At 42.2% G+C, this 26,151-nt stretch overlaps 1 protein-coding gene across 1 annotated transcript in view; it reads left to right on the top strand.

The window, feature by feature from the left end:
- The window catches only part of LOC124619580 (peptidyl-prolyl cis-trans isomerase Fkbp12), a 38,810-nt gene extending 23,572 nt beyond the window's left edge, over positions 1–15,238 (top strand). The window contains exons 4-5 of the mRNA XM_047146075.1: positions 8,018–8,091; positions 14,599–15,238. Of these exons, the coding sequence (XP_047002031.1) occupies positions 8,018–8,091; positions 14,599–14,656 (132 nt within the window). The 3' untranslated portion in view covers positions 14,657–15,238. The remainder of the gene's footprint in view (positions 1–8,017; positions 8,092–14,598) is intronic.
- The last annotated feature ends 10,913 nt before the right edge of the window (positions 15,239–26,151 follow it).

Here is a 26,151-nt window from a genome sequence, read left to right as displayed (position 1 = left end):
GCTGATTGATCTCTATGTACCTCTCAGGTCATGTTTCCACCTTCTTTGTCGGGTTGCATAGATGACGTCGTCTGTGATCGGTCCAATAAGATAATCCGTGCTGCTAGGATTGCTGTCCCCACTTGAAAGGCCCTGGCCTGTAGAGGAGTATGGCCATTTCCATCGCAATCTGTAATCATTGTTGCACCTTGAGACATCTTAAGTGGCACCTGTGCTCTGCTGGTCTTATTATCTTGCACCAAAGCCCGTTACTTAATCAAACAGAGCAAATGGATGTGTTGAACACTTTGTCTCCTTTCTAGATTCTTCTCTCTTCATCACAGGTGTGAGCTACACTCTGCACCCTCCAAGGCTCTGTGGCAGTCTTCCATTTCGGGCCCTGCCTTTCAGATAGCCTTTGTACAGACCCATCAGTTCTTGCGCAACACATGACCCAAGGCTTCGGTGTTGGCCTCCTAACCCGCCGTTGCCTTCCTCATCTGGAAACAGTGGGCTGACGTTTCCCGCTTACCTTTTACGCCTTGAATCCTGTAGTGAACCTTTACCTGAATTCCATCCATAACCAATTGCTTCAACACCTCAATCCTCCACAGTGACAATATCTCCTCCAGGTGTTTAATTGTATGTGGCTCCAAGGCATTTTCCCCTCTCACTGGAGAGACAGCATGTCCTTCAGCCTGGCAAGGATGCATCATTCCTTGTTTGTTACCAGCCAGTCAGCCTGATCATTGTCCCCTGGCTGGATGGTGGCTAGTCAGCTCAGTTGGGTCCTTGAACCCTGAGAACTTCTATCTCCTTTGAGTGTGGCTTTTGGGAGAGATGGTCTCCGGTTGATCATCTGTTTCGAATGGAAACCACAGTTCGGCAGGTTTTTCTTAACTCGGCTATCCTGTCGCAGTCTTCTTCAATCTCTGTGAGGCCAATGGCACAGCTTAGCACCATCACATCCTCCTTATGCTGCGTGAATGGGGTCGTTGGGGCCCCCACTCTTCATGTTATTCACAAGTTCCTATCCTATTGGTAATTCAGAATCTGGGTCGACACTGTTCTCAGCTCTTTGCGGACCCAGAAGAATTATGTTCCACAGGTTTCAGTATAAAATACCCGTCTTGTCATCACTATTAATGGACATGGGGCAGCTCCTGGGCCAATGGTCACCTTTGCTATGGATGTGAATGATTTCTGTATTTGGGCTGGCTCCCACTCGGTGGTCTCTGTGGAACGTCGACTCCAGGGTGCCATCCGGTGCGCTTCCATGTGAACAGCCTCGCACAATCTTAAATTCTCTGCCCTTATGTCTAGGGTGATACTTTTCTGTCATCGTACTACAGTTGATCCTGATCCTGCTCTGGAGCTGTATCTTAATGCTCAATGCCTGACCGTAGTCTCCCAGTTCTGTTTCTGGGGTCTTCTTCTTGACAACAAGCTTACTTGGTTGGCCCATAGCTGTCATCTGAAGATTGGCTGTTTTAGTAAACCCATTGTTCTTTGCTTCCTAGCCCACACTTCTTGTGCCACCAATCATTTTACACTTCTCCACCTATACTGGGAAATAATTCTCTCTCATCTGGACTATAGTTGACAAGTTTATAGATCAGCCGCCCCTTCCACGCTGCTCCTCTTGGACCTGGTTCACCTTTGTGTATCCGTGTAGCAGCTACAGCCTTTAGCACTAATGCTGTCGATAGTCTTCTGGTTGACATTGGGATCACTCACCTTTTGAATCGGTGGTCCCAGCTCCTGGTTTCCTATGCCATCACTGTTCACCCCTCCTACTCTATTCTTTTCGTGGCTTCTGGCTGTCGCCTGCCACTGCCTGCCCTCAGGTGGGTGTATTGGTTGGTCTTCACCTTGCGTCTCTCCGCTGTGACTTCAATCTCCCCTCCTTGTCCTTTCCCGACCCCCCCCCCCCCCACCTCCCCTTTCCCTCTTGCTTAGTTCCTCAGCCTGGATTCAGCTGGATCTCTTTCGGGGTCTGAAAGCATCCATTGCTCCACTGGAGTTGTGTTGTTTGTTCCAAATGCTGTTACAGGATTTTTTTTTTACAGCAATGGCTCTAAATGTGCCGATCATGTGGCATATGCGTTCATGTCTTCTGTTGGCATCGAACACCATCTCCCGATTGCTACAAGTAGAGTGTTTACTACAGAATTGATAACAATCTATCAGGTGCTCTGCATTAAACTGTCCTGACTCACCTGAGGTTTGTTATGTATGAACTCATTGAGTGACCTTAAGGGTATCACTCGTTGTTTTCCCTGTCACGCCTTGGCCTCTGCCATACATGCCCTCTTGCTGATCATGGTGATGCTGCTTGTTCAGTTGATTTCCTTTGGATTCCTGTCCACTTCGGTATTCCAGGTGGTGAGCTTGCTGCCATGTCCCCATTATCTGTGACCCCTCTGGGGACAGATTTGTGGCTTTACATCAAATCTCTTTTTTTCTCAGTCATGGGTCAACTCTTCAGAGGTTAACCCCCTATCTAATAAACTTTGTGCCATGGAGGAGACTCCCACCATGTGACATTCTTTGCTCTGCAACTCCCACTGGGAATCTACCATTATCTGCTGTATTTATATTGGTCATACTAGGTTGACCAATGGTCTTCTTCTCCGCAGTGTGACTGCCCACTTCGTAGTTGTTGGGCTTCCCTCATGGTGATCCATGTTTTGCTGGACTGCCCCTGCCTTTTGGCCCTTCACATTAAATATGCCTTCCCACCTTCATTGTCCAGGGTGAGGTAAAAGGCCTTGAATTTTACTCTAGAATTTGAGTCCCTCAATCAGTGTAGGCCTTGACTTTGCCTCCACACTGGCCAGTTTCTCTCTGCCTTGTCCCTGTATTTTGTCTGCTCTGCTGTACTGTTTTGTTTCCCCTTTTCTTTCTTCCCCTGGTGTTGTCCCAATTATATTGTGATGATGGTATGGTATGGCGCGAGTGTCTGGACGGGCCGGTTGTGCTGCTGGTGCATCATCACATATAGTTTTTCTGGGGCACACCTGCTCTCCCCGTTTCCGCACACTCCCTCCTGTCCTTTCCTGTCCTTTCCTGTCCTGTCCTGTCCTTTCCTGTCCTGTCCTTTCCTGTCCTTTCCTTTCCTTTCCTTTCCTTTTCCTGCTGCTGCGATGACCCTTCCCCCCCCCCCCCCCTTTATTTGGACGTTATTCCTTCCCCTTTATGGGACTGCGTTGTTTGTGTTGTTCCTCCTTTGATTTCTGCCATCGTAGATCATGCGCATGGGACCAATGAACATGGTTTTGCCTAAACCCCCCCCCCCCCCCCCCCCCCCACACACACACACGATGTGACTTACCATATGAAAGCACTGGCAGGTCGATAGAAACACAGACAGACACATACATACACACAAAATTCTAGCTTTCGCAACCAATGGTTGCTTCGTCAGGAAAGAGGGAAGGAGAGGGAGAGACGAAAGGATGTGGGTTTTAAGGGAGAGGGTAAGGAGTCATTCCAATCCCGGGAGCGGAAAGACTTACCTTATGGGGAAAAAAGGACGGGTTTACACTCGCTCGCGCGCGGGCGCGCACACACATCCATCCGCACATACAGACACAAGCAGACATTTGTAAAGGCAAATAGTTTGGGCAGAGATGTCAGTCGAGGCGGAAGTAAAGAGGCAAAGATGTTGTTGAAAGACAGGTGAGGTATGAGCGGCGGCAACTTGAAATTAGCGGAGGTTGAGGCCTGGCGGATAACGAGAAGAGAGGATATACTGAAGGGCAAGTTCCCATCTCCAGAGTTCTGACAGGTTGGTGTTAGTGGGAAGTATCCAGATAACCCGGACGGTGTAACACTGTGCCAAGATCTGCTGGCCGTACACCAAGGCATGTTTAGCCACAGGGTGATCCTCATTACCAACAAACACTGTCTGCCTGTGTCCATTCATGCGAATGGACAGTTTGTTGCTGGTCATTCCCACATAGAAAGCTTCACAGTGTAGGCAGGTCAGTTGGTAAATCACGTGGGTGCTTTCACACGTCGCCCTGCCTTTGATCGTGTACACCTTCCGGGTTACAGAACTGTAGTAGGTGGTGGTGGGAGGGTGCATTGGACAGGTTTTACACCGGGGGCGGTTACAAGGGTAGGAGCCAGAGGGTAAGGAAGGTGGTTTGGGGATTTCATAGGGATGAACTAAGAGGTTACGAAGGTTAGGTGGACGGCGGAAAGACACTCTTGGTGGAGTGGGGAGGATTTCATGAAGGATGGATCTCATTTCAGGGCAGGATTTGAGGAAGTCATATCCCTGCTGGAGAGCCACATTCAGAGTCTGGTCCAGTCCTGGAAAGTATCCTGTCACAAGTGGGGCACTTTTGTGGTGGTTCTGTGGGAGGTTCTGGGTTTGAGGGGATGAGGAAGTGGCTCTGGCTATTTGCTTCTGTACCAGGTCGGGAGGGTAGTTGCGGGATGTGAAAGCTGTTTTCAGCTTGTTGGTGTAATGGTTCAGGGATTCCGGACTGGAGCAGATTCGTTTGCCACGAAGACCTAGGCTGCAGGGGAGTGACCATTTGATGTGGAATGGGTGGCAGCTGTCATAATGTAGGTACTGTTGCTTGTTGGTGGGTTTGATGTGGACGGATGTATGAAGCTGGCCATTGGACAGATGGAGGTCAACGTCAAGGAAAGTGGCATGGGATTTGGAGTAGGACCAGGTGAATCTGATGGAACCAAAGGAGTTGAGGTTGGAGAGGAAATTCTGGAGTTCTTCTTCACTGAGAGTCCAGATCATGAAGATGTCATCAATAAATCTGTACCAAACTTTGGGTTGGCAGGCCTGGGTAACCAAGAAGGCTTCCTCTAAGCGACCCATGAATATGTTGGCGTACGAGGGGGCCATCCTGGTGCCCATGGCTGTTCCCTTTAATTGTTGGTATGTCTGGCCTTCGAAAGTGAAGAAGTTGTGGGTCAGGATGGCTAAGGTAATGAGGAAAGACATTTTTGGTAGGGTGGCAGGTGATCGGCGTGAAAGGAAGTGCTCCATCGCAGCGAGGCCCTGGTTGCGTATAAGGAAGTGGCATCAATGGTTACAAGCATGGTTTCCGGGGGTAACGGATTGGCTAAGGATTCCAGGCGTTCGAGAAAGTGGTTGGTGTCTTTGATGAAGGATGGGGGACTGCATGTAATGGGTTGAAGGTGTTGATCTACGTAGGCAGAGATACGTTCTGTGGGGGCTTGGTAACCAGCTACAATGGGGCGGCCGGGATGATTGGGTTTGTGAATTTTAGGAAGAAGGTTGAAGGTAGGGGTGTGGGGTGTCTGTGGGGACAGGAGGTTGATGGAGTCAGGGGAAAGGTTTTGTAGGGGGCCTAAGGTTCTGAGGATTCCTTGAAGCTCTGCCTGGACATCAGGAATGGGACTACCTTGGCAAACTTTGTATGTAGTGTGGTCTGAAAGCTGACGCAGTCCCTCAGCCACATACTCCCGACGATCAAGTACCACGGTCGTGGAACCCTTGTGCGCCGGAAGAATGACGATGGATCGGTCAGCCTTCAGATCACGGATAGCTTGGGCTTCAGCAGTGGTGATGTTGGGAGTAGGATTAAGGTTTTTTAAGAAGGATTGAGAGGCAAGGCTGGAAGTCGGAAATTCCTGGAAATTTTGGAGAGGGTGATTTTGAGGAAGAGGAGGTGGGTCCTGCTGTGACAGAGGACGGAACTGTTCCAGGCAGGGTTCAATTTGGATAGTGTCTGGGGGAGTTGGATCATTAGGTGTAGGATTAGGATCATTTTTCTTCGTGGCAAAGTGATATTTCCAGCAGAGAGTACGAGTGTAGGACAGTAAATCTTTGACAAGGGCTGTTTGGTTGAATCTGGGAGTGGGGCCGAAGGTGAGGCCTTTGGATAGGACAGAGGTTTCGGATTGGGAGAGAGGTTTGGAGGAAAGGTTAACTACTGAATTGGGGTGTTGTGGTTCCATATTGCATTGATTGGAATTTTGAGGTTTTGGAGGGAGTGGAGCTGGAAGTGGGAGATTGAGTAGATGGGAGAGACTGGGTTTGTGTGCAATGAGAGGAGGTTGAGGTTTGCTGGAAAGCTTGTGAAGGGTGAGTGAGTTGCCTTTCCGGAGGTGGGAAACCAGGAGATGGGATAATTTTTTGAGGTGGAGGGTGGCATGCTGTTCTAATTTGCGGTTGGCCTGTAGGAGGATGCTTTGAACAGCCGGCGTGGATGCGGGAGAGGAAAGATTGAGTCCTCTTCGTGGCAAACGAATCTGCTCCAGTTCGGAATCCCTGAACCATTACACCAACAAACTGAAAACGGCTTTCACATCCCGCAACTACCCTCCCGACCTGGTACAGAAGCAAATAACCAGAGCCACTTCCTCATCTCCTCAAACCCAGAACCTCCCACAGAAGAACCACAAAAGTGCCCCACTTGTGACAGGATACTTTGCGGGACTGGATCAGACTCTGAATGTGGCTCTCCAGCAGGGATACGACTTCCTCAAATCCTGCCCTGAAATGAGATCCATCCTTCATGAAATCCTCCCCACTCCACAAAGAGTGTCTTTCCGCCGTCCACCTAACCTTTGTAACCTCTTAGTTCATCCCTATGAAATCCCCAAACCACCTTCCTTACCCTCTGGCTCCTACCCTTGTAACCGCCCCCGGTGTAAAACCTGTCCCCTGCACCCTCCCACCACCACCTACTCCAGTCCTGTAACCCGGAAGGTGTACACGATCAAAGGCAGAGCCACGTGGGAAAGCACCCACGTGATTTACCAACTGACCTGCCTACACTGTGAAGCTTTCTATGTGGGAATGACCAGCAACAAACTATCCATTCGCATGAATGGACACAGGCAGACAGTGTTGGTTGGTAATGAGGATCACCCTGTGGCTAAAAATGCCTTGGTGCATGGCCAGCACATCTTGGCACAGTGTTACACCGTCCGGGTTATCTGGATACTTCCCACTAACACCAACCTGTCAGAACTCCGGAGATGGGAACTTGCCCTTCAGTATATCCTCTCTTCTCGTTATCCGCCAGGCCTCAACCTCCGCTAATTTCAACTTGCCGCCGCTCATACCTCACCTGTCTTTCAACATCTTTGCCTCTTTACTTCTGCCTCGACTGACATCTCTGCCCAAACTCTTTGCTTTTACAAAATCTTCTTGTCTGTGTATGTGCGGATGGATATATGTGTGCGCGTGCGTGTGCGCGTGCGTGTGCGTGTGTGCGTGCGTGTGTGCGTGCGTGTGCGCGTGCGCGAGTGTATACCTGTCCTTTTTTCCCCCTAAGGTAAGTCTTTCCGCTCCCGGGATTGGAATGACTCCTTACCCTCTCCCTTAAAACCCACATCCTTTCGTCTCTCCCTCTCCTTCCCTCTTTCCTGACGAAGCAACCATTGGTTGCGAAAGCTAGAATTTTGTGTGTATGTATGTGTCTGTCTGTGTTTCTATCGACCTGCCAGCGTTTTCGTGTTGTAAGTCACATCATCTTTGTTTTTAAATATATTTTTCCCGCGTGGAATGTTTCCCTATTATATATATACCAAATCAACCAAAATGGGTGTCCACCAATATTAAATTTATGTGAGTATTGCCCACTTCACATTTAAACGCAGTTTGGCAAAAACTTACTCTACCGTGCTGATACCAGATATAAGAAAGGTCTGGTTGAGTGCATTCATTATCCTTGAAGCTGTAAATATATGGGTAACAGAAAGGCTACTTAGTAATTACTAGAATTCTTGGTCTAATGCAGCATGCTGTTGTTAACTCACACACTCAAAGAACAGGAGGGCAGGGGGAAAATTGGTAGCTTCTTGCTCTGTACTAAATTTCTGTAGTTACTAAATGTGTGTGTCTGAAGGTGGACAGATGTAGATGTGTTCCTTAAACCTTCAGAGAAGCTTGCAGTTATTACCACTGTATGATTTTAACAACTTCCAATGCATTAAGAACAGATAATTAGTTTTCTTTCTAAGCTGGTGACAAATCTGTAAATGCCATATACTGTGAGATAATAATTGTATTAATAACTAAAATTATTTTCAGATGTGTGTTGGTCAACGAGCCCGCCTTACATGCTCTCCAGATTATGCGTACGGGTCACGTGGTCATCCTGGAATATATCCTTTGTCTGCTGTATTTAGTGAGGTTTGAAGTAAGATTTCAACTCTGAATAAACATAACATTACTCTCATAGTGAAATTCTGGGTTCTGAGAAGGCTAAAATGAAGGGTTTGCTGTAATCATTAAGATGGAGTGGTGGTGTTTCCTCGGTTGAAAGACTTTTGATGCAGCTCTCCATGCGTCTCTGTTCTGTGTAGCCTCATCATCTCTGAATCATTATCAGACCTGCCCAAAGCTCTAAAAGCAGCTGCCATTTTACCCCTAGAATATCTTGTCTAAGATGATGGACTCACCATTTAACAATATAGTAGAGCTGTGTGCCTTCGGAAAGAATGGCTACAGTTTCCTGTTGCATGTAAGCATAGCAAGATCATATTGTCTCATGTTAAAATGCCAGGTCAATCATCCAGAATTTTGCCCTTGCACCTACTGAAAAGGCTGCTGCCCTTTTTCAGGAATCACGTCATTACTCTTCAGATACCCCTCAGATTTGGTTGCACTTATGGTATGTCTTATACGTATTTTAGACCTCGGCAAGGTCAGGGTTCCTGAGGGGAGGCTTAATGTTGTTCAAAATGCTATTTTTTACTGTAACGGAAGTGAAAAGGCTGTTATGTGAAGGTCTTGCTACTTGAAACGCCACCTTTTGGAGGAAGAAAGTAAACCATGTTGGTAAGCTTAAGAGAGAACAATAGACCAGACAGTATCATAAATAATGAACAGTTAATGATTTATCTTGGTGGTGGTGGTGGAATTACGCCATTGACATAATGAATTGCTGAGTGCAAAAGTGTGCAGAATTAATTCTTTCACTCTAAGAGTATGCACTTGTTCCTTTTTTTTTTAGTAAGGTTGTTGATAGCGTGTTCTTTTGTTAGGCTTAGTTTTACATTATTATGACGTTTTATATGCAGTCATTATGGTAATGATTCAGAAAGACTTCAATAAAAAGCTTTGGATCAAGGCTGTCAGGCAGATGCAGTATTACTTGATTTCCGAAAAGCATTTGAGTCAGTATTACACCTACGCTTACTGTCAAAAGTACAGTCATATAGGGTATCAAGTAAATTTGTAACTGAATTGAAGACTCTGTGGTAGGGAAGACACACTGTGTTATTTTCGCGGGAGAATTATTGTCAGATGTAGAAGTAACCTCATGCGGGCCCCCAGGGAAGTATGGTGGGACTGTTGCTGTTCATGTTGTATATTAATGACCTTACAGACAATATAAATAGTAACATCAGACTTTTTGCAGATAACGCAGTTATCTATATGAAGTACTATCTGAAAGAAGCTGTGTAAATATTCATTCAGATCTTGATAAGGTTTCAAAGATTGGCAACTTGCTTTAACTGTTCAGAAACGTAAAATTGTGCACTTCACAAAATGAAGAAAACGTCGTATCCTATGACTGTAATATCAATGATTTATTGTTAGAATCGGCCATCGCAAACAATACCTGTGTGTAACACTTTGTAGGGGTATAAAACGTAATGATCGCATAGGTTCAGTCATGGTTAAAGCAGGTGGTAGACTTCGGTTTATTGGTGGAGTAGTGGGGAAGTGCAGTTAATCCGCAAAAAAGACTGCTTAACAAATCACTTGCATCAAGTTCTAGAAAATTGCTAAAGTGTGTGGAACCTGTACCAAATAGGACTAACAGGGGATATTGAACATATACAGAGGGAGCAGCACGAATGGTCACATGTTTGTTCGATCTTTGGGAGTGTCCCAGAGAAACTGGAGGAACTGAACTGGAAGACTCTTGAAAACAGATGTAAACTACTGTGAGAAAGTCTTTAACAAAGTTTCAAGAATTGGCTTTAAATGGTGATCCTGTGAATATACTACAATACTCTTTGTAAGAACCTTCAACTTCGCAGCACGTCAGCAATTGTTGGTTAATATATTAAAAAACTAAAAAACCGCCTCGATTGCGAGAAAAGCACCGAGCGTTAAGTGTTAAGCCAGGTTTCGGCATAGATAACTACACCTTCTTCAAAACAATAATAAAACCCACAAGTGCCTAAGAATCATTGACAAAGGTCTTCTTAGGCACTTGTGGGTTTTATTGTTGTTCTGAAGAAGGTGTAGTTATCTACGCTGAAACCTGGGTTAACACTTAACACTAGGTGCTTTTTTCGCAATCGAGACGGGTTCTTAGTTTTTTTAATGCTCTTTGTATTGCTCGTGTAGGTATTATGAGGATAAGATTAGAATAATTACTTGATGCACAGAGGCATTCGGTCAGTCATTCTTCCTGCACTCCAATTGTGAATGGAATGAGGAGAAACCCTAATAACTGATACAGTGGGATGTATCCTCTGCCATAGATCTCTAGGTAGTTTCAAGAGTATAGATATGTCTTGAAAGGAGGATATAAGAAGAAGATCAACAAAAGCGAAAAAAGGATAATGGAATGTAGTCGAATTAAGTTGGGTGATGCTGAGGGAATTAAATTAAGAAATGAGACACTTAAAGTAGTAAAGGAGTTTTGCTATTTGGAGAGCAAAATAAGTGATGATGGTCGAAGTAGAGATGATATAAAATGTAGACTGGCAATGGCAAGGAAAGAGTTTCTGAAGAAGAGGAATTTGTTAACATCGAATATAGATTTAAGTGTCAGGAAGTCGTTTCTGAAAGTATTTGTATGAAGTGTAGCCATGTATGGAAGTGAAACATGGACGATAAATAGTTTGGACAAGAAGAGAATAGAAGGTTTCGAAATGAGGTGCTGCAGAAGAATGCTGAAGATTAGATGGGTAGATCACATAACTAATGAGGAGGTTCTGAATAGGATTGGGGAGAAGAGGAGTTTGTGGCACAACTTGACTAGAAGAAGGGATCGGGTGGTAGGACATGTTCTGAGGCATCAAGGGATCACCAACTTAGTATTGGAGGGCAGCGTGGAGAGTAAAAATCGTAGAGGGAGACCAAAAGATGAATACACTAAACAGATTCAGAGGGATGTAGGCTGCAGTATGTACTGGGAGATGAAGCAGCTTGCACAGGATAGAGTAGCATGGAGAGCTGCATCAAACCAGTCTCAGGACTGAAGACCACACAACAGCAGATGTAGAATGAACACTGTAGTTTACTTTGGTCTTTGTTTATTTCATGTTTTCATACACTATCAAATGCTTTTTCTCCATAGCTTTTTTTCTCCATTGTCAGTAACATGTTCTATGTTATACTTACGTACACATTATTAAGTGACAGCTTATAGACACTATGGTTGTTACCTGCATTTACGAAACATACTTAGGAGCTATGACTTGTGGGCGTTTGATTGCTTGCAATCTCAGTATAGCCAACTACATGTGAGGTGTCAAGTGATGTTTCAGCAGCCAGTGTGTAGTGAGGCTTGCATATCGCTTGCTCTCCCTGCACACCTTGGTGAGATTCTAATCATCAAAAATATATCCTGGTCACTCTGCTTTGATAATTCTAGATACATGTCAGTGCCATATTGTGAATATTTCTTACTGCCCCAATTGTGAAACTAGTGCCATGCACCATTCCCTCCTATACTAAAGCAGCCAAAGTTGTGGCTTGGAGAGGTATTTCATTTTTTCCTTCACTTTTAACTGCCAGTGAAAAGCCTTTTTCTCAGTCCATGACTTATGTGCACGCACTAGCCACAGTATCATTACTGATATGGCTGTCCTCCAGTTAGCATCACAAGAAGCACTGACTACCAGACACATCATTGACTGTTTGAGGCTACACTATACTTCATCAGTGCTGGCACTGGCATGCATTTGCTAAATTGTTGCACCTAATCGGTCACTTACCTGTTTGCTTCGTGGACGTGTTTGTTTAGTGAGAGAGCTTTCATTTTTCATAATATATTTGTCTTTTCTTGTTTTGGAGTGAAGGTGACTCAGTTACAATACACACGAGGTCAAATTGAGTGTCACATAAGAGGTGTAAGAATTTCTTCATAACCTTAAATACAGTCTCAGAAAAGATAAAAGCTAAAAATTGCAGACAAACACTTCAAAGAAGTGTGGTGTTCTACATTGATCTGTGCAAGAATGGAAATCTGTAGTTATGTAACAGTTTCAGTGCGCAAGGAAATGCTTTTGAAAGAGCAACTCACTAAGTTGGACAGTTTCCAGGACATTTGTCACTCTATTGGAATTTTATGATAGTGTTTAGTTTCCCTTATGGCTAAAGACGGCAAGTGTGTTACATGACAGGATAGATTTAAAAAGGGATCACTATTTGATAGGCAGAATTGTAAAATATTTTGGGGTTCGGGAAATGGAACGATAGAATGTACTGATGTGGTAGCAGGTAGGGCAACATTCTCTAACAAAAATGTACGTCACCTAGAACATGATTGAGTTGTTGTTACCTATCTTGATGAGACTTGGCTCAATCAAAATTAAGCCAGGAAACATTATGCAGGATTTGAGGGGGACATGGCAGCTTGAAAGGGCTGACTGGATAGAAAAACAGACTTACTGTTATGGAGGTTAATCAGACTATAGCTTCATTGAAAGTTCAGTGTTAATGTTTGCATCTGGCAAATCTAGTGATCCTCATGAGATTTCAAACACTCCTGTTTAGATCTGTTAAGTGGTTTAGTGTGAGGTTGTCATTGTCATGGATAATGTCAATTCAAATCCAATGGAAGAAGAAACTGCACAGTTACCAGAAGAGAAAAATATTTAAATTTTGGGTTGATATTCAGGGTTGCCACAGGTTCTGCAAATGGGGAATTTCAAACATGTCGGGGAAATTCGGAAAAAAGAAAACACTGGAAAAACTTTGGTGTTTGTCTCAGTAGATGAAATGGTTTGTCTACTGTGGTGTCACGTACCGGCAGTGGCTGGGTGCAGTCAAGTACATGCACCTCTTCCCTACTCCCACATTACTACTGCTTCTCCCCTTCCTATCACCCCCATCAGCGTGCAGTCGGTGCTACCACACTTCTTGCCCCTAGGCTTGCAGCTGCCGACGAGTTAGGGAGGTGTGAGGAGTGGTTTGTTTGGATCTGATTTTCAGAGACTGCAGACGCAGTGGCCGGAGATGGTGCTCATGTGTGCACAAGTTGCGTCTGAGTGATTGTGTGTGTGTGTGTGTGTGTGTGTGTGTGTGTGTGTGTGTGTGTGTGTGCGTGCGTGTGTGCGCGCGCGCTCTCTCGTTTTCTGACAAAAGCTATGGCTGAAATTTTACTTGTGAAAGTGTGAGTGCCGTTATGGTGAGTTGCTACCTATCCTCATTATTATTGATTCCCAGAGTATTTGAACAAGTTATATGTTGCATGGATTGATCACTGTGGTCTCATTGCAAAAACATGCTGTCTGTGGCTTGTCTGGGCACACGAGTGGACTTCTGCGATGGGCCAAAACCACAGGCCATTTCTGCAGATATCTGAAATGGATCAGGTCTGCTGATCTGAAGCCTGTTGTTGATGTGCAGGCCGTGCCCGTCAGATCTAGTCTCACCGATTTGCCCACAGGCCAGGTCTGTCTGTGTGTGGCGTGTAATGCTTCAGATTTTCATAATTTATCCATGGACCCAGGACTGCGGTGCTCCTCAGCATGCCAGAGGCCACGAGTGACGGATTTCAAGAATTGTGACTGTCTCGCCACAAGTACATTTGTACAGTGTGGCGTTCTATAGACATTTTATTTTTTCTAGTGCATTTTGGCACTTAAAAGTAAAAATTAGTTTGTATGCTGGAAAGTATGGATGATAAGAAGGAAAACAGTCAGTCTGAGGTTATTTCAGGAATCAGTGAAGGTATTTTAAATCTGTCTTGTCACTACAAAGAAATGTTTCATTTTATTGAAGTAAAATATCATTGGTCTTAGTGAAACACATACACCATTCGACTTGTTTTCTCTATCTAAAAACAGTTCATTACAAAAGAGGTTGATGTTAGTACTTATGATTTTTGCTCACATCAGGAAATGCCATCGGCTTGCAAGTAATTTTTTAAAGATATATCCTCGTTTACACTGTTGTTCCTTGTACTGTAGCTGCAAACACGTATTGTCAACTTATGTCTTAACTTGCCCTTGAGATTTCAAAATTTGTCAGGGAAAAATGTTAAAACTTGTCTGGGCATCAGGGAATTTCACTTGGGGAATCTTGTGGCAACGCTTTATATGAAAATGGAGATGTTTAGGGTGTCGGGCTTCATTAGCATCTTTATGCCTGTGCATCAGATACGCTTGCTAAGTTTGTTTTTATCTTTTCTCCAGCTAATTTTTAGGCTCTCACTTTTAGCCCTTTCCTTGTCTCTGGAGTGTGTGTGTGTGTGTGTGTGTGTGTGTGTGTGTGTGTGTGTGTGTGTGTGTGTGTAAGCTAGTATTTATTATTCTTTTGTTTTTTTGATTGTGCTGTCAGTACTTCAACAGATTTGTTTCTATGTTTACTTTGACCAATATAATTTGTTATAGTGCTAAAACTTGTTTTGGGATTCATTATGTGTATTAGCTGTTTTTATGTAGACAAGTTGATTGTAGACTTTCCTTAATGAAAATTACTATTCCACCCAATGCAACACTGATATTCGATGTTGAGTTACTGAAGGTTGAACCTTGAATAACATCAAATAACCAGTGAATCAGCAAATCAACCAACAAACCAAACTGTCAGCCAACTGACAAACCAACCAAATTGTTATTTCTATGCTACAACAGTATCATTTCCAGTGTTAAAACTTTCTATTTTAGTGATACTGCATCTGTGTGGATGCGTGTGTGTAATGTGTAGAATCTACTTTAAAGATTTTTGGACTGTCATTTTAAACTAATGCAAGCTGTCTTACAAGAAAACTTATATTACTTATATACTGTTTATGTAGCAACTTAGTAGAATGAATCTTTGACTGTTCAGGTACTGATTGTGACTCATTTGTAAGTTTATTAATTTTCTCAGTGAGGAAGTTTAAAAATACTATCTTTTTAGTATTAGTGATTGAAATATCACTGTCTTCCAAAATACCTCAGCTATACTGTCAACCATTTCAAGATCTTTTTGCTAGTGCCATTATTATTTTGTAATATTTTCATAGTAACCAAAGTTGTGTCTGTTAAAAGGATTTTGATCATTATGTTGTTACCCCATATGAAAAAATGTGTAAACAAAATATTAATGAATAAATGTCGGTGGCATTTGTCTTAATTTGCACTTGTTATTTTTGTGAACCACAAGCTACAAACTTGGACCATTCTTACCAATATCTTTGACCTACAAAATCTCTCTGAAAATATTAACTAGAAGCCTAGTGTTGTATTAGACAAGACAGTGTTAAATGAAATGTTTATCATCACTTTAGAAGTGGATGATCCCATACAGACTGCATAGTTAGTGTGAAAAAAATTGAGAAACAAATTCAACAAACATTTTTTTCAAAATACAGTGAAGTACAGATAAAGGAGTAAAACAGCAAGCAAATATCTCTAATCCAAAATGCCAGACAAATGTAACATGTGTTGTCTGCGTCAGTTAACTTTTTGTATGGATGGCATTGCTCTGAAATATAATAGATAAGAGAGATGAACTTATTCTTTGCAGAGGATCAAATAATAACAATTCAAAAGTTATTCTACAGAGGATATGTGATATGTTACTGATAAGGAATGCTGCTGTATAGGGTGTGCTAGAGTGGTAATTTTCTCTTCATAATACTGTTTTGTCAGAATTCTGCTTCTGCCGTGATGATCTTTGGGGAACCTCCTTTAATAGAAAAGATACTTCTCAAACTTGTCTTGACAGTTACAAGAGAAAACAAAAACTGCCTTCATACATGGAGTTAATGAATTGACCATATGGGGTTGGTTAAGATACATGCCAATGTGTAGGAAGGGTGGTGTTAAAAATCCTGCCCAATTATACTGATTCAAATGTTAAGCATGCACTGGATTTGGAAAGCCATCGAAAATTCTTTGCATCACCCTTTCTCTCTACATAGCTGAGTTGGTATTTAAGTCTTTAATTACCTTCAGGTTTGAGAAACTGTTGACAGAGGACAATATTGAAGGTAATGGAGAAGAATGTACTACTGATGATTTATATTCTGTTCTATTGCTTTCAAATAAAAACTTGTATTATAGCCAGAACACCAGGAACTTCATTTACTGTTCATCTCAGTAATATTGTCAAGATAAAGAATGACAGTCAATTGATCAAATAACGATAGCTCAGAAATATTACATAAAATCAAAATTTTACTGTTGTACTGTGAATAAAGTGAATATTTACATTACTTCTAGAAAATTAATGCATCTTGAAAGTGCAAATAGAAGTAAATAAAATGATTAGATGTAGTGAATATCTTCATGATTAAAGCTTATGATGGAAACAGAAATTGGGCAATATGAAATTTAGTCTGGCACGTTGATATACCCAATAAGTGGAAGAAGAGCATTATAATTCTGTTTAAGAAAGGCAACTAGAAGCAGTGTGTGCTTGCAGATGTAGAACCAATGTCTTTTGGGCTATAAATATCAAATGCTTGTTTTAATGGACAGAGTTGTGCATTTGAAACAGCAGGAATGTGACCCAAGTATGACATGATCTGACAACTCTCCCGACTCTCTTACCCAGCTGCATAGCAACATGCTTCACCAACCCTGAGACTGAAGATGTGTACATGATTTGTTTGTATGTATGGCTGAACACTAACTTTGTAGAGAGAGAGAGAGAGAGAGAGAGAGAGAGAGAGAGAGAGAGAGAGAGAGAGATCACAATATGCTGTTCACTTTACTTTGCTGAAAACTATTAGATACATAGTGGTAGTGTTCTGTTCTCATTTGAATACACAAAGATATAATACAATACATAAGAACATAAAGATTACAGTGGTTGAACCAGAAACACTCAAAATGTTTTAGGTACAATCATAAATAATTATTCAAATAAAATGATTTTTTAATATGACTCATTTTAAATTGACTACAAAGTGTAAAATAATAAGTCGTAGCCTCATACAGATTCCAAACGTCATACAGATAATCCCGAAAATTTATGATTGTGAATTTTTGATAGCATGAAAATACTTAAGGTTTAAAATGAAAAGTTTGGGGCACATGCAACAGATAATAGTGAGGAGGGAATTGTTCATGTATCAATTTTGTATTGCGTGTGCTACATGTTTTTTGTCTTAATTTTTTTACAAGTATTTTCGCAGCTATTAAAGATTCATAATTATAAATTTACAGGATTAGCTGTATGGGATTCGGAATCTATATTGGGCTAGGAGAAATTAATTTATACCTGTTGAGTCTGATTTTAAAATGTGTGTTAAAATTTAATTTTTATTTGTTTATGTATTTATTTTTTGCTTTTGTCTTTGTGTGAAATTTTTCAATTGATTTCAAACATTTTTATGAGGTATAACAGAGAAGAGATGTAGCAAATTTCAGGTTTATTTCAGTTTTTCATCTGCCTCAGTTAATATATATTGCTTTCCCACATGTGTATCTTCTGAAAAGACTGAAGACAAAATTTAAAGATTTGAGCTCACACAGAGGGTTACCACCAATAATTCTTCACATGAACCAGTCACACCCAAAACAGGAGAAATGACAGTAGTACATAAAGTACCCTCTGCCACACACCAGGCAAGAAACTGAGTTAATATTGCATTGTCATCCAGTCCTGAGCTGTGTGTAGAATTTCAAGCCTGTGTTTAGATATAAAAAGTAAGAACCCCACTTCTGACACATGCATAAGTCCACACAAGACAATATAATGAAAGCTACGTCAAACTGCCCACATAATCACAATCTCCAAACACATGCAAGTTATAGTCTGGGAGACGAGTCTTTGGTATTGACAGCTCGGTAGCGTCTTTCCGTTGCCTAGCGACCGCAAGCAGGCAGCCAATGACGGCCTGACTTTGAGCGGGTAGCAAGGGCCACGTTGCCGCTCTGAAACCCGGTCGCGCGCGCTTATGAAACTTACCAGTGCCTTGCGTGCAGGCGGTGCGGTGGTTCGTCGTTTGTCTGAAGTTGAATTCGCAGTTTATTTCGTTTTTGTTGTTTTTAGTGTTTCTTTGTTTGTTTCGTTGTAAACAATGTCTAGTGTGGCGGGTAGTACCAGCCCAACACAAGACGTGAAACGGAGGAAGAAAAGTGTGCTACACCCCCAGGCCCGTGAATTTGTGTGCTCTGTGAGGGATTACTTTGAGAAAGAAAAGGACAAAGATGGGCCCTTAATTCCTGTTCTTCAGGTTGTGAAGAGAACTGCAGCAGCATTGAAAGTAAGTAAGAACACTGTTATAAAGATAGGGACTGACGATAGTGGCACAACAAAGCTGCACACACCAGGAAAGGAGCAACCGAGAAATAAGCAGGTGACAGCTTTGGACGATTTTCAGAAAGACTCTATTCGTCATCATATATACAGCTATTATAAGAGAAGGGAACATCCCACTCTATCTAAATTACAGGTGTCGCTTCAGAAAGACTATCTTTTTAAAGGGAGCAAATTTTCATTCCGTACAGTGTTGAAAGACATAGGCTTCAGCTATTCACTGTTTAACGGACGCAAAATATTGATGGAAAGGACAGATGTAGTTGCATGGCGGTGCAGATTTCTGCGCAGGATCATGGGTGTGGAATTCGAAAGTATAGTGTGGTTAGATGAAACTTGGGTCAATGCCAGCCATTCTTTACGTAGAGGCTGGAATGATGGAACGCCCGAGGGGACAATGGCAGTGCCTGTTGGCAAAGGAGGGCGTATTATTGTCTTACATGCAGGAACATCGAAAGGTTTTGTGCCAAACTGCTTGAAAATGTTTCGGTCAAAAAGGACGGGAGATTACCATGAAGAAATGAACATTGTAGTATTTCAAGAGTGGTTCGAGACATCGCTTATGACGAATCTGACAATTCCATCAGTGATTGTTATGGACAATGCGCCTTATCATTCCGTTGTTCACGATAAGGCACCAACCTTGCAACAAAAAAAGACGATATCATTCAGTGGTTGAAACGGCGAAAAGTAGATTTCAGAGAAGATTTAAGCAAGGCGGAACTGCTCGAAATTGTGGCACAAAAGAAACCCCAATTTCCAACATATGTAATTGACGAGATTGCTAAAAGGCACGGGCATGAAATCGTTTGGCTTCCTCCTTACCACTGTCACTTCAATGCAATTGAAGGAGTGTGGGCGCAGATAAAAAATTACATTGCTGCAAACAATAAAAAATTCACGATCTCTGAAGTGGAAACTCTCCTTCCAGCAGCTATCAATAAAGTGGCAAGTGAGATGTGGGCTAAAATTGTAAACAGCACTGCAAGTGCCATCAGAGAGGCGGCCAAAACCGAAGGGGTTGTGGAAGAATGCATCGAAAATTTAATTATTCATCTGGGAGAGAGCAGTGATAGTTCGAGTAGTGCTGAGGAAGACAATGTCAAATCAGATTCTGACAGTGATGTGAGTGGTGTTTTTCCATTACAGTAACTACAACGTATTCAGGAATGTAAGGAGGGAGTTTGCTATCGATCTACAACCAGATCATCATATTGTGAGTGCTTTCTTCAGATTATAACTCTTAATACACTGACCAATTATTCTGTAGCTTGTAGTAAACAAATTAATAATGCTAATACTTAACAATGGAAACCAAAACTGCTAATGTTCAACAACTTGCGAAAATAGTTTTCATTTCAGTTGTGAAGTTTAACAAATAACTTTATTATGTTTCAGCACCCTAGATACTTGTACTAAATAGCTCTTATCAGTTTTCGAGTTAATATATTTCAAGCATCAACTTTAAATAAATTCACGTGTACCAATACGACTTGTATTTTGTCTCGCTTTTATTTCTGCTGCTAGAGAATGCATGTAGCAGACAGGGCGCCGCGTGCTGTGAGCCACGTTCGGCAACAGCGCCGTCTGCCCGCCGGAACTGTCAGTACCAATCACTCGTATCACGGACTATAAACAGTCTCAGTAAAATACTCATAAACAACTACGCTTACTAACAGGAACTAGATGCTATATTAAAAAAAGAAATTTATTACACAACCCGTTTGTGACTGTACAATCACATCAGAACTGTAAATATGTTTAATTCCAGCCCAATGACAATGCTTTAATCCAATAAAACAAAATACTTATGGTGATATAAGTATGCATTTTTAGCAATTCCACAGATGAACCTAGAATGCCTTAAGTAATTATATGGTAAGTGGACATCATGATGAGACAAATGAAGAGTTTAAATTAGATTGTGTTTATTGCTGAGATATTGAGTTTCAATGAAGCCCAGTGAAGCCCTGCCTTTCACTTTTTATCAGTATGGAAGAAACTACAAATTTTATCTTCAGTTAACCTTTGCAGAATGCTTGCAGGTAAGTGTGTTAGGGCCAGTAATATGCCACTTACAACCAACTACAATGTCCAAGACAAAGGAAAATGAACATTACTGTTATGAAGGAGAGAAACTGACTTGAATGCATCTCTCAGTATATTTTTCCAATTGATAATCTGTGTAGAAAGTTCAATAGCAATTTCTGTGAGTACCCACTTCCTCCCCTACATGCAGTAAGTTGTGCGTGCCAAGTGTACCATACATTCAACAGTTAAGTTAGAAAGCACATGTATATCATTAGCCATTCATCATTCACTAGGGAATAAACACCCTCTAAATTTCTACATGGATTATAATCTTTAGCGATAACATTCATGTCCAAATGTTTTCTAATCTCATCCAACAAAGAACGTCCTTGCGCTTTGTAGCATTTGTTCACTTGACTAAAAAATCTGTCCCCTTGTATGTTCATTGAGCCGTGTTATTTTTTAAATAAAATGTTCTGTGTTGCATTCAATTTAGAATGCAGATACTCTGTTGTTGCAAATGCGCAAACATTTCTCTACAGGAGCAAATTGTTTTGTCTTGTGTCTGCTAAAGACAATCAAACTCAAGCTCACAATATAAAAAGAATTGTTCCACATCAGAATAAATTTATTGTACATGTCTAAAATTTTTAAAAGGCTCTACAAAGTGAGCTCTGAACAGAAGTAGTTAGCGCTGGGCTGGTGTGCAATTTCAAAGTCAACAAAGCATACTGGCAATTCAACAGATGTCAGGGTAGGAGGCAAGCATTTTCACATAACCTCAGAGTGAGGAAGGCAGAAATGCAAACATTGCTATGCTACATAACAAGGCACTGTTTGAACACTATCTACATCTACGTGGTTACTCTGCAATTCACACTTAAGTGCCTGGCAGAGGGTTCATTGAACCATTTTCGTATTGCTTCTCTACCATTCCAATCCTGAATGGTGTGTGGGGAAAAAGGAACACCTAAATCTTTCCACTTGAGCTCTGATTTCTCTTATTTCATTATGATGATCATTTCTCCCTACGTAGGTGGGTGCCAACAAAATATTTTTGCATTCGGAAGAGAAAGTTGGTGATTGAAATTTCATAAATAGATCTCACTGCAAAGAAAACTGCCTTTGTTTCAGTGACTGCCACCCCAACTTGCATATCATATCAGTGACACTCACCCCTATTGCGCGATAAAACGAAACGGGCTGCCCTTCTTTGCACTTTTTCGATGTCCTCCGTCAATCTTACCTGGAAGGATCCCACACCGCGCAACAATATTCCAGCAGAGGACGGACAAGTGTAATGTAGGCTGTCTCTTTAGTGGGTTTGTCGCATCTTTTAAGTGTTCTACCAACAAGGCACAGTCTTTGTTTCGCCTTCCCACAATATTATCTATGTGGTGTATCCAATTTAAGTTGCTTGTTATTGTAATTCCTAGGTATTTAGTTAAATTGACAGCCCTTAGATTTGTGCAATTTGTCATATACCCAAAGTTTATCGGATTTGTTTTAGTACCCATGTGGATGACCTCGCACTTTTCTTTGTTTAGTGCCAATTTCCACTTTTCGCACCATACAGAAATTCTCTCTAGATCATTTTGTAATTGGAATTGATCATCTGATGATTTTACTAGACTGTAAATTACAGCGTCATCTGCAAGCAATCTAAGGGGGCTGCTCAGATTATCACCTAGCCCTGTGACCACTCAATAATTGCACTGTTGGTGGCTGAGGTGGAAACTCCCCATGCAGTCCAGGGAGTATGTGCCTGTCATGGCTCAGGCACAGGGACTCAGGGCAATGGTTTACTGGGTGGGTAACCATTCCTGTGGCTGGGTAGGGCCAGTTGGGAGAGCGCCCATGTTTGGAGCGGGTGGCACCATTGCAGAAGATTCACTCATAAAGAAAATTAAGTTTTCTTTCACTGGTAGCTGCAGTGGCCCAGTAGTCTCTTCACTTGGGAAAGATGATGATGATGATGATGATAATGGAGAGAGCGATGACCCCGTAATGTTCCCTTCTCTGGCTATGACATGGAAAGAGGGACAAGCCAGTCAGCTGGAAGTGAACATTTCACCCAGTACATGGTCTACTCTGACTGATGGGGATACTGTTACTGCAATGAAACCATTAGTTTTTGTTGAAAACATTGAGGGCAAATTTGGGGCTGTTTAATCTCTGGAGAAAATATGAAATGGTTTGTTATTATTTAAAACTTTCTCTGCTATCCAATCTGTAGCTCTTCACGCGTGATCATCTGGGTAACATACCTGTGACCATTCCCCCTCAAAAAAATTGAACAGGGTCCAAGAATTATTTTCCACAGAGGTTGTAAGCTCCAAACAGATGAGGAACTCTGAAATAATCACCATAAGTGAGTAATACATTTTATCAGACATGTACAGAAAGGGCCCAAGGCTGCTGTGGGTCCCAGGGCTGGTTGCTCTTCATCTGTCCCTGCACTCAGTGCAGATGGCTCCTGGCAGTTATGAAGCAAAAGAAGAATTGGGACAAGGCTCTTCCAGTGCCCCCCACTCATGCAATCAGATTCTGAGCCGATGTGGTTCCATTTCCAGTGGTGACAGGTAGCAATCCTGAGGTGGTCCTGGCCCATTCATGTCTAACTTTGCCACTAGTTACATTATTATTCAGTGGAATTGTAGCATGTACTGCTGGAACAAAACCACCTTATTTCCTCCTCTTCTGCTGCTTGCAGTGCTCTTCAAGAAACGCACTTCACTGATGACCATTCTCCATTGCTCCGTGCGGTCATCATACGTTTTGTCTAAACCATGCTGATCTGTACTTTGGTTCATACGTTGGTGAATGTATTCTCATTTTTTCCTCATTAGAGGACAATGAAAGTCCAGGTGCAAATGACCTCATCAGTTACCATTTGCATCATTTACCTACCTCCAGCAGACCACTTACTTATACTGAATTGACCACATCAGTCCAACAACCCTCTCCCTCCCTTTTTCTCTCGATTGGAGACTTCAATACACACACCTGTGGTACGGGTGGTACAAGGCGTCCAAAACGTGCATCCACACCCTGAAACTTCTGCTGCCCTTTCTACAGATTGATTAACGAAGATATGCAAATATTTGAATACATTATTCTACAAGTAAAACTAAAGAAAAAAGTCATATAAACATAAGTCTGCAAATGTTTAGTTACGGAGTTATGGCTAATAAAAGATTTTGCCAGAAATTTAGCAACTTTGCTAATATGAAGCCATCACAAAGCTGTACGAGGTCAAAGTAAAGCATGATTTCTACATATTTTGCTGTTATCGATCTGGTGAATCTAATAAAATATATCCCAGATGTGTAGGTAGAGAACCTGTCTCCTGTAACACTCTAAATACTGCACTAATGGCTCGTGCATTCGGAATCCTCCAAGTTGGATAATGTAAGCGATATTCATTAACTTCAGCCGTAGCATTACCATCACATTTGTCATAAACAAACACCATATTGGCATATTCCTCTGTCGTAAATTTGAAAGGCTTCCCTATTTCATAAATAATATACAAACTACAATGGTTACTATGTGTTTTCACTTAAATACACTGTTGTTGTTAGGTTGGTTGGTTGTTTGGGGAAGGAGACCAGACAGCGTGGTCATCGGTCTCACCGGATTAGAGAAGGATGGGGAAGGAAGTCGGCTGTGCCCTTTCAGAGAAACCGACCCAGCATTTGCCTGGAGTGATTTAGGAAAATCACGGAAAACCTAAATCAGGATGGCCGGATGCGGGATTGAACCGTCGTCCTCCCGAATGCGATGTTGTTATTATGTTCTTTCATTGAATAATACAGAAATTTCACTTGTTTCAAGGTTAGGAAATGACTGAAACAACTCACTTATGATTGCCAACAACGACATAAACGTTTCTACATTCTTAATGGAAAGTAAACAAATTTACTTGTATAATAATCTTTGCTTCTCTGGATGTTCTGGAAAACTACTGCAGATACACGTCTGGGACATGTTTTATTAGATTCACCAGACCAATAACAACAAAATAAATGGAAATCGTGTTTTACTTATATTTGCATATCTTCGTGAATCATCCTGTATATGTCCCCTCCACTGCCAGACTAATCTTGTCAGCTTTAAGTTACTTAGTGCTATAGTTTGCTGTTTACTCTAACAAAGTAAGAAGGCATGGTGGGAGTATTATGTTTCCTCGATGGGGATGCATGCCTCTTCATCTCAGATGTGGGTCAGGCTCCATGATCTTATGGGCCGCCAACATTCAACAGCTGTTCCGGGTCTTGTCCTTCAGGGCTTGTCTTCGTACCGATTCAGTGGTTCTTGCAGAATATCTTGCAACCCACTGTGCGACAGCATCAATGTCCTTTTCCGTCTGGCTACCTTTCTACTGCAGAAGCGAAGTTGACATCTGTCATGTTTCACTCCCCATCAGGCTGAATCCTGTGATGAACCCTTCACTGACTGGAAACTACTTCAGGCTCTTGCCTTGGCCATGACATAGCCCCAAGCCCTGGTTTAATTAACAGTCAGATGATCCAACCCTAAATATTCTCCGAAGGCATCATCATCTCAGGGTCTTCATCTTCACCCGTTTTTTGCTCCAAGATGCCTTCCCCTCACAATGGCAAGACAGCGTAGTTATCCCGATCCTTAAGCCAGGCAAGAACCTAATGTCTCTTGATAGTTGCCAGCTGATTAGCTTGATCGATGTACTCAGTAAGGCGCATGAAACGATGGTTGGCTGCAGATTATGCTGGGTTCTAGACCCTTGGTGCCTCTTGTATCCTTATCAGTGTGGTTTGCAAAGGGATGATTTACAATCGACCATCTGCTTAGGTTGGAAATGGCAATCCAATAGGCTTCTTCTAAATACCAACACTTTGTCACAGTCTCTTTTATATTATTATTATTATTATATTATTACTACTTGCATAAGATGTATGACACTGCTTGGTGACATCACATTTTATTCAACCCTCATGGCTGGGGCTTCCGAAGACCACCTACCAATTTTTTATTCAGCAGTTTTTATCCCACCAGTTGTTCAGGGTTAGTCCAGAACTTCATGCAGCTCTGCACAGGTCCAAGAAAACGGTGTCACATGTGGTATTGTGTTGTGTGTCACATTTTTCATCAGCATTAATGAGGTGCTGACCTCTGCTGGGCCACTGGTCACCCGTGCATTGTATGTCAATGATTTTTGCGTTTGGTACAGCTACCAACTTGGTAGCCTCTGCTGAATGCCAGCTCCAAGGTGCCATCCACTCTGCAGGGGCTCTTTCCCACCGTTTCCAGTTCTCTCCTATAAAATGCAGATCATGCTTTTCTGCCATAACACTGTTGTCCATTCTGACCTGGATCTATACTTCGGTACCCGGCACCTAGACGTTGTAGCACAGTCTGATTTTATGGGCTTCCTTTTGATAAAAATCTGATCTTGCTGCCCCATATGCATCACCTGAAGACTAGCTACATGTGGAAGCTTAACGCTTTCTGCTTCCTTGCCCGCACATGTTGGTGTGCAGATGCTACTTTTACCTGTATATACCAGAACCTGGTTTCATCCTGACAGAACTGTGGTTGCCAGGTTTATGGATCAATGGCTCCTTCAGCTTTAAAACTGTTAGACTAAGTGCACCATCATAGTATGCGAATGGCTGCTAGTGCCTTTTGGACTAGTCCTGTAGACGGTCTTCTGCTGAAGCGGGGTTCTTCCCACTTCAGATTCGAAGGTACCAGCTCTTAAACTC

This window comes from Schistocerca americana, chromosome 6, assembly GCF_021461395.2.
Source record: "Schistocerca americana isolate TAMUIC-IGC-003095 chromosome 6, iqSchAmer2.1, whole genome shotgun sequence".
NCBI lineage: Eukaryota > Metazoa > Arthropoda > Insecta > Orthoptera > Acrididae > Schistocerca > Schistocerca americana.
This window is presented reverse-complemented; position numbering and strand designations above follow the sequence as displayed.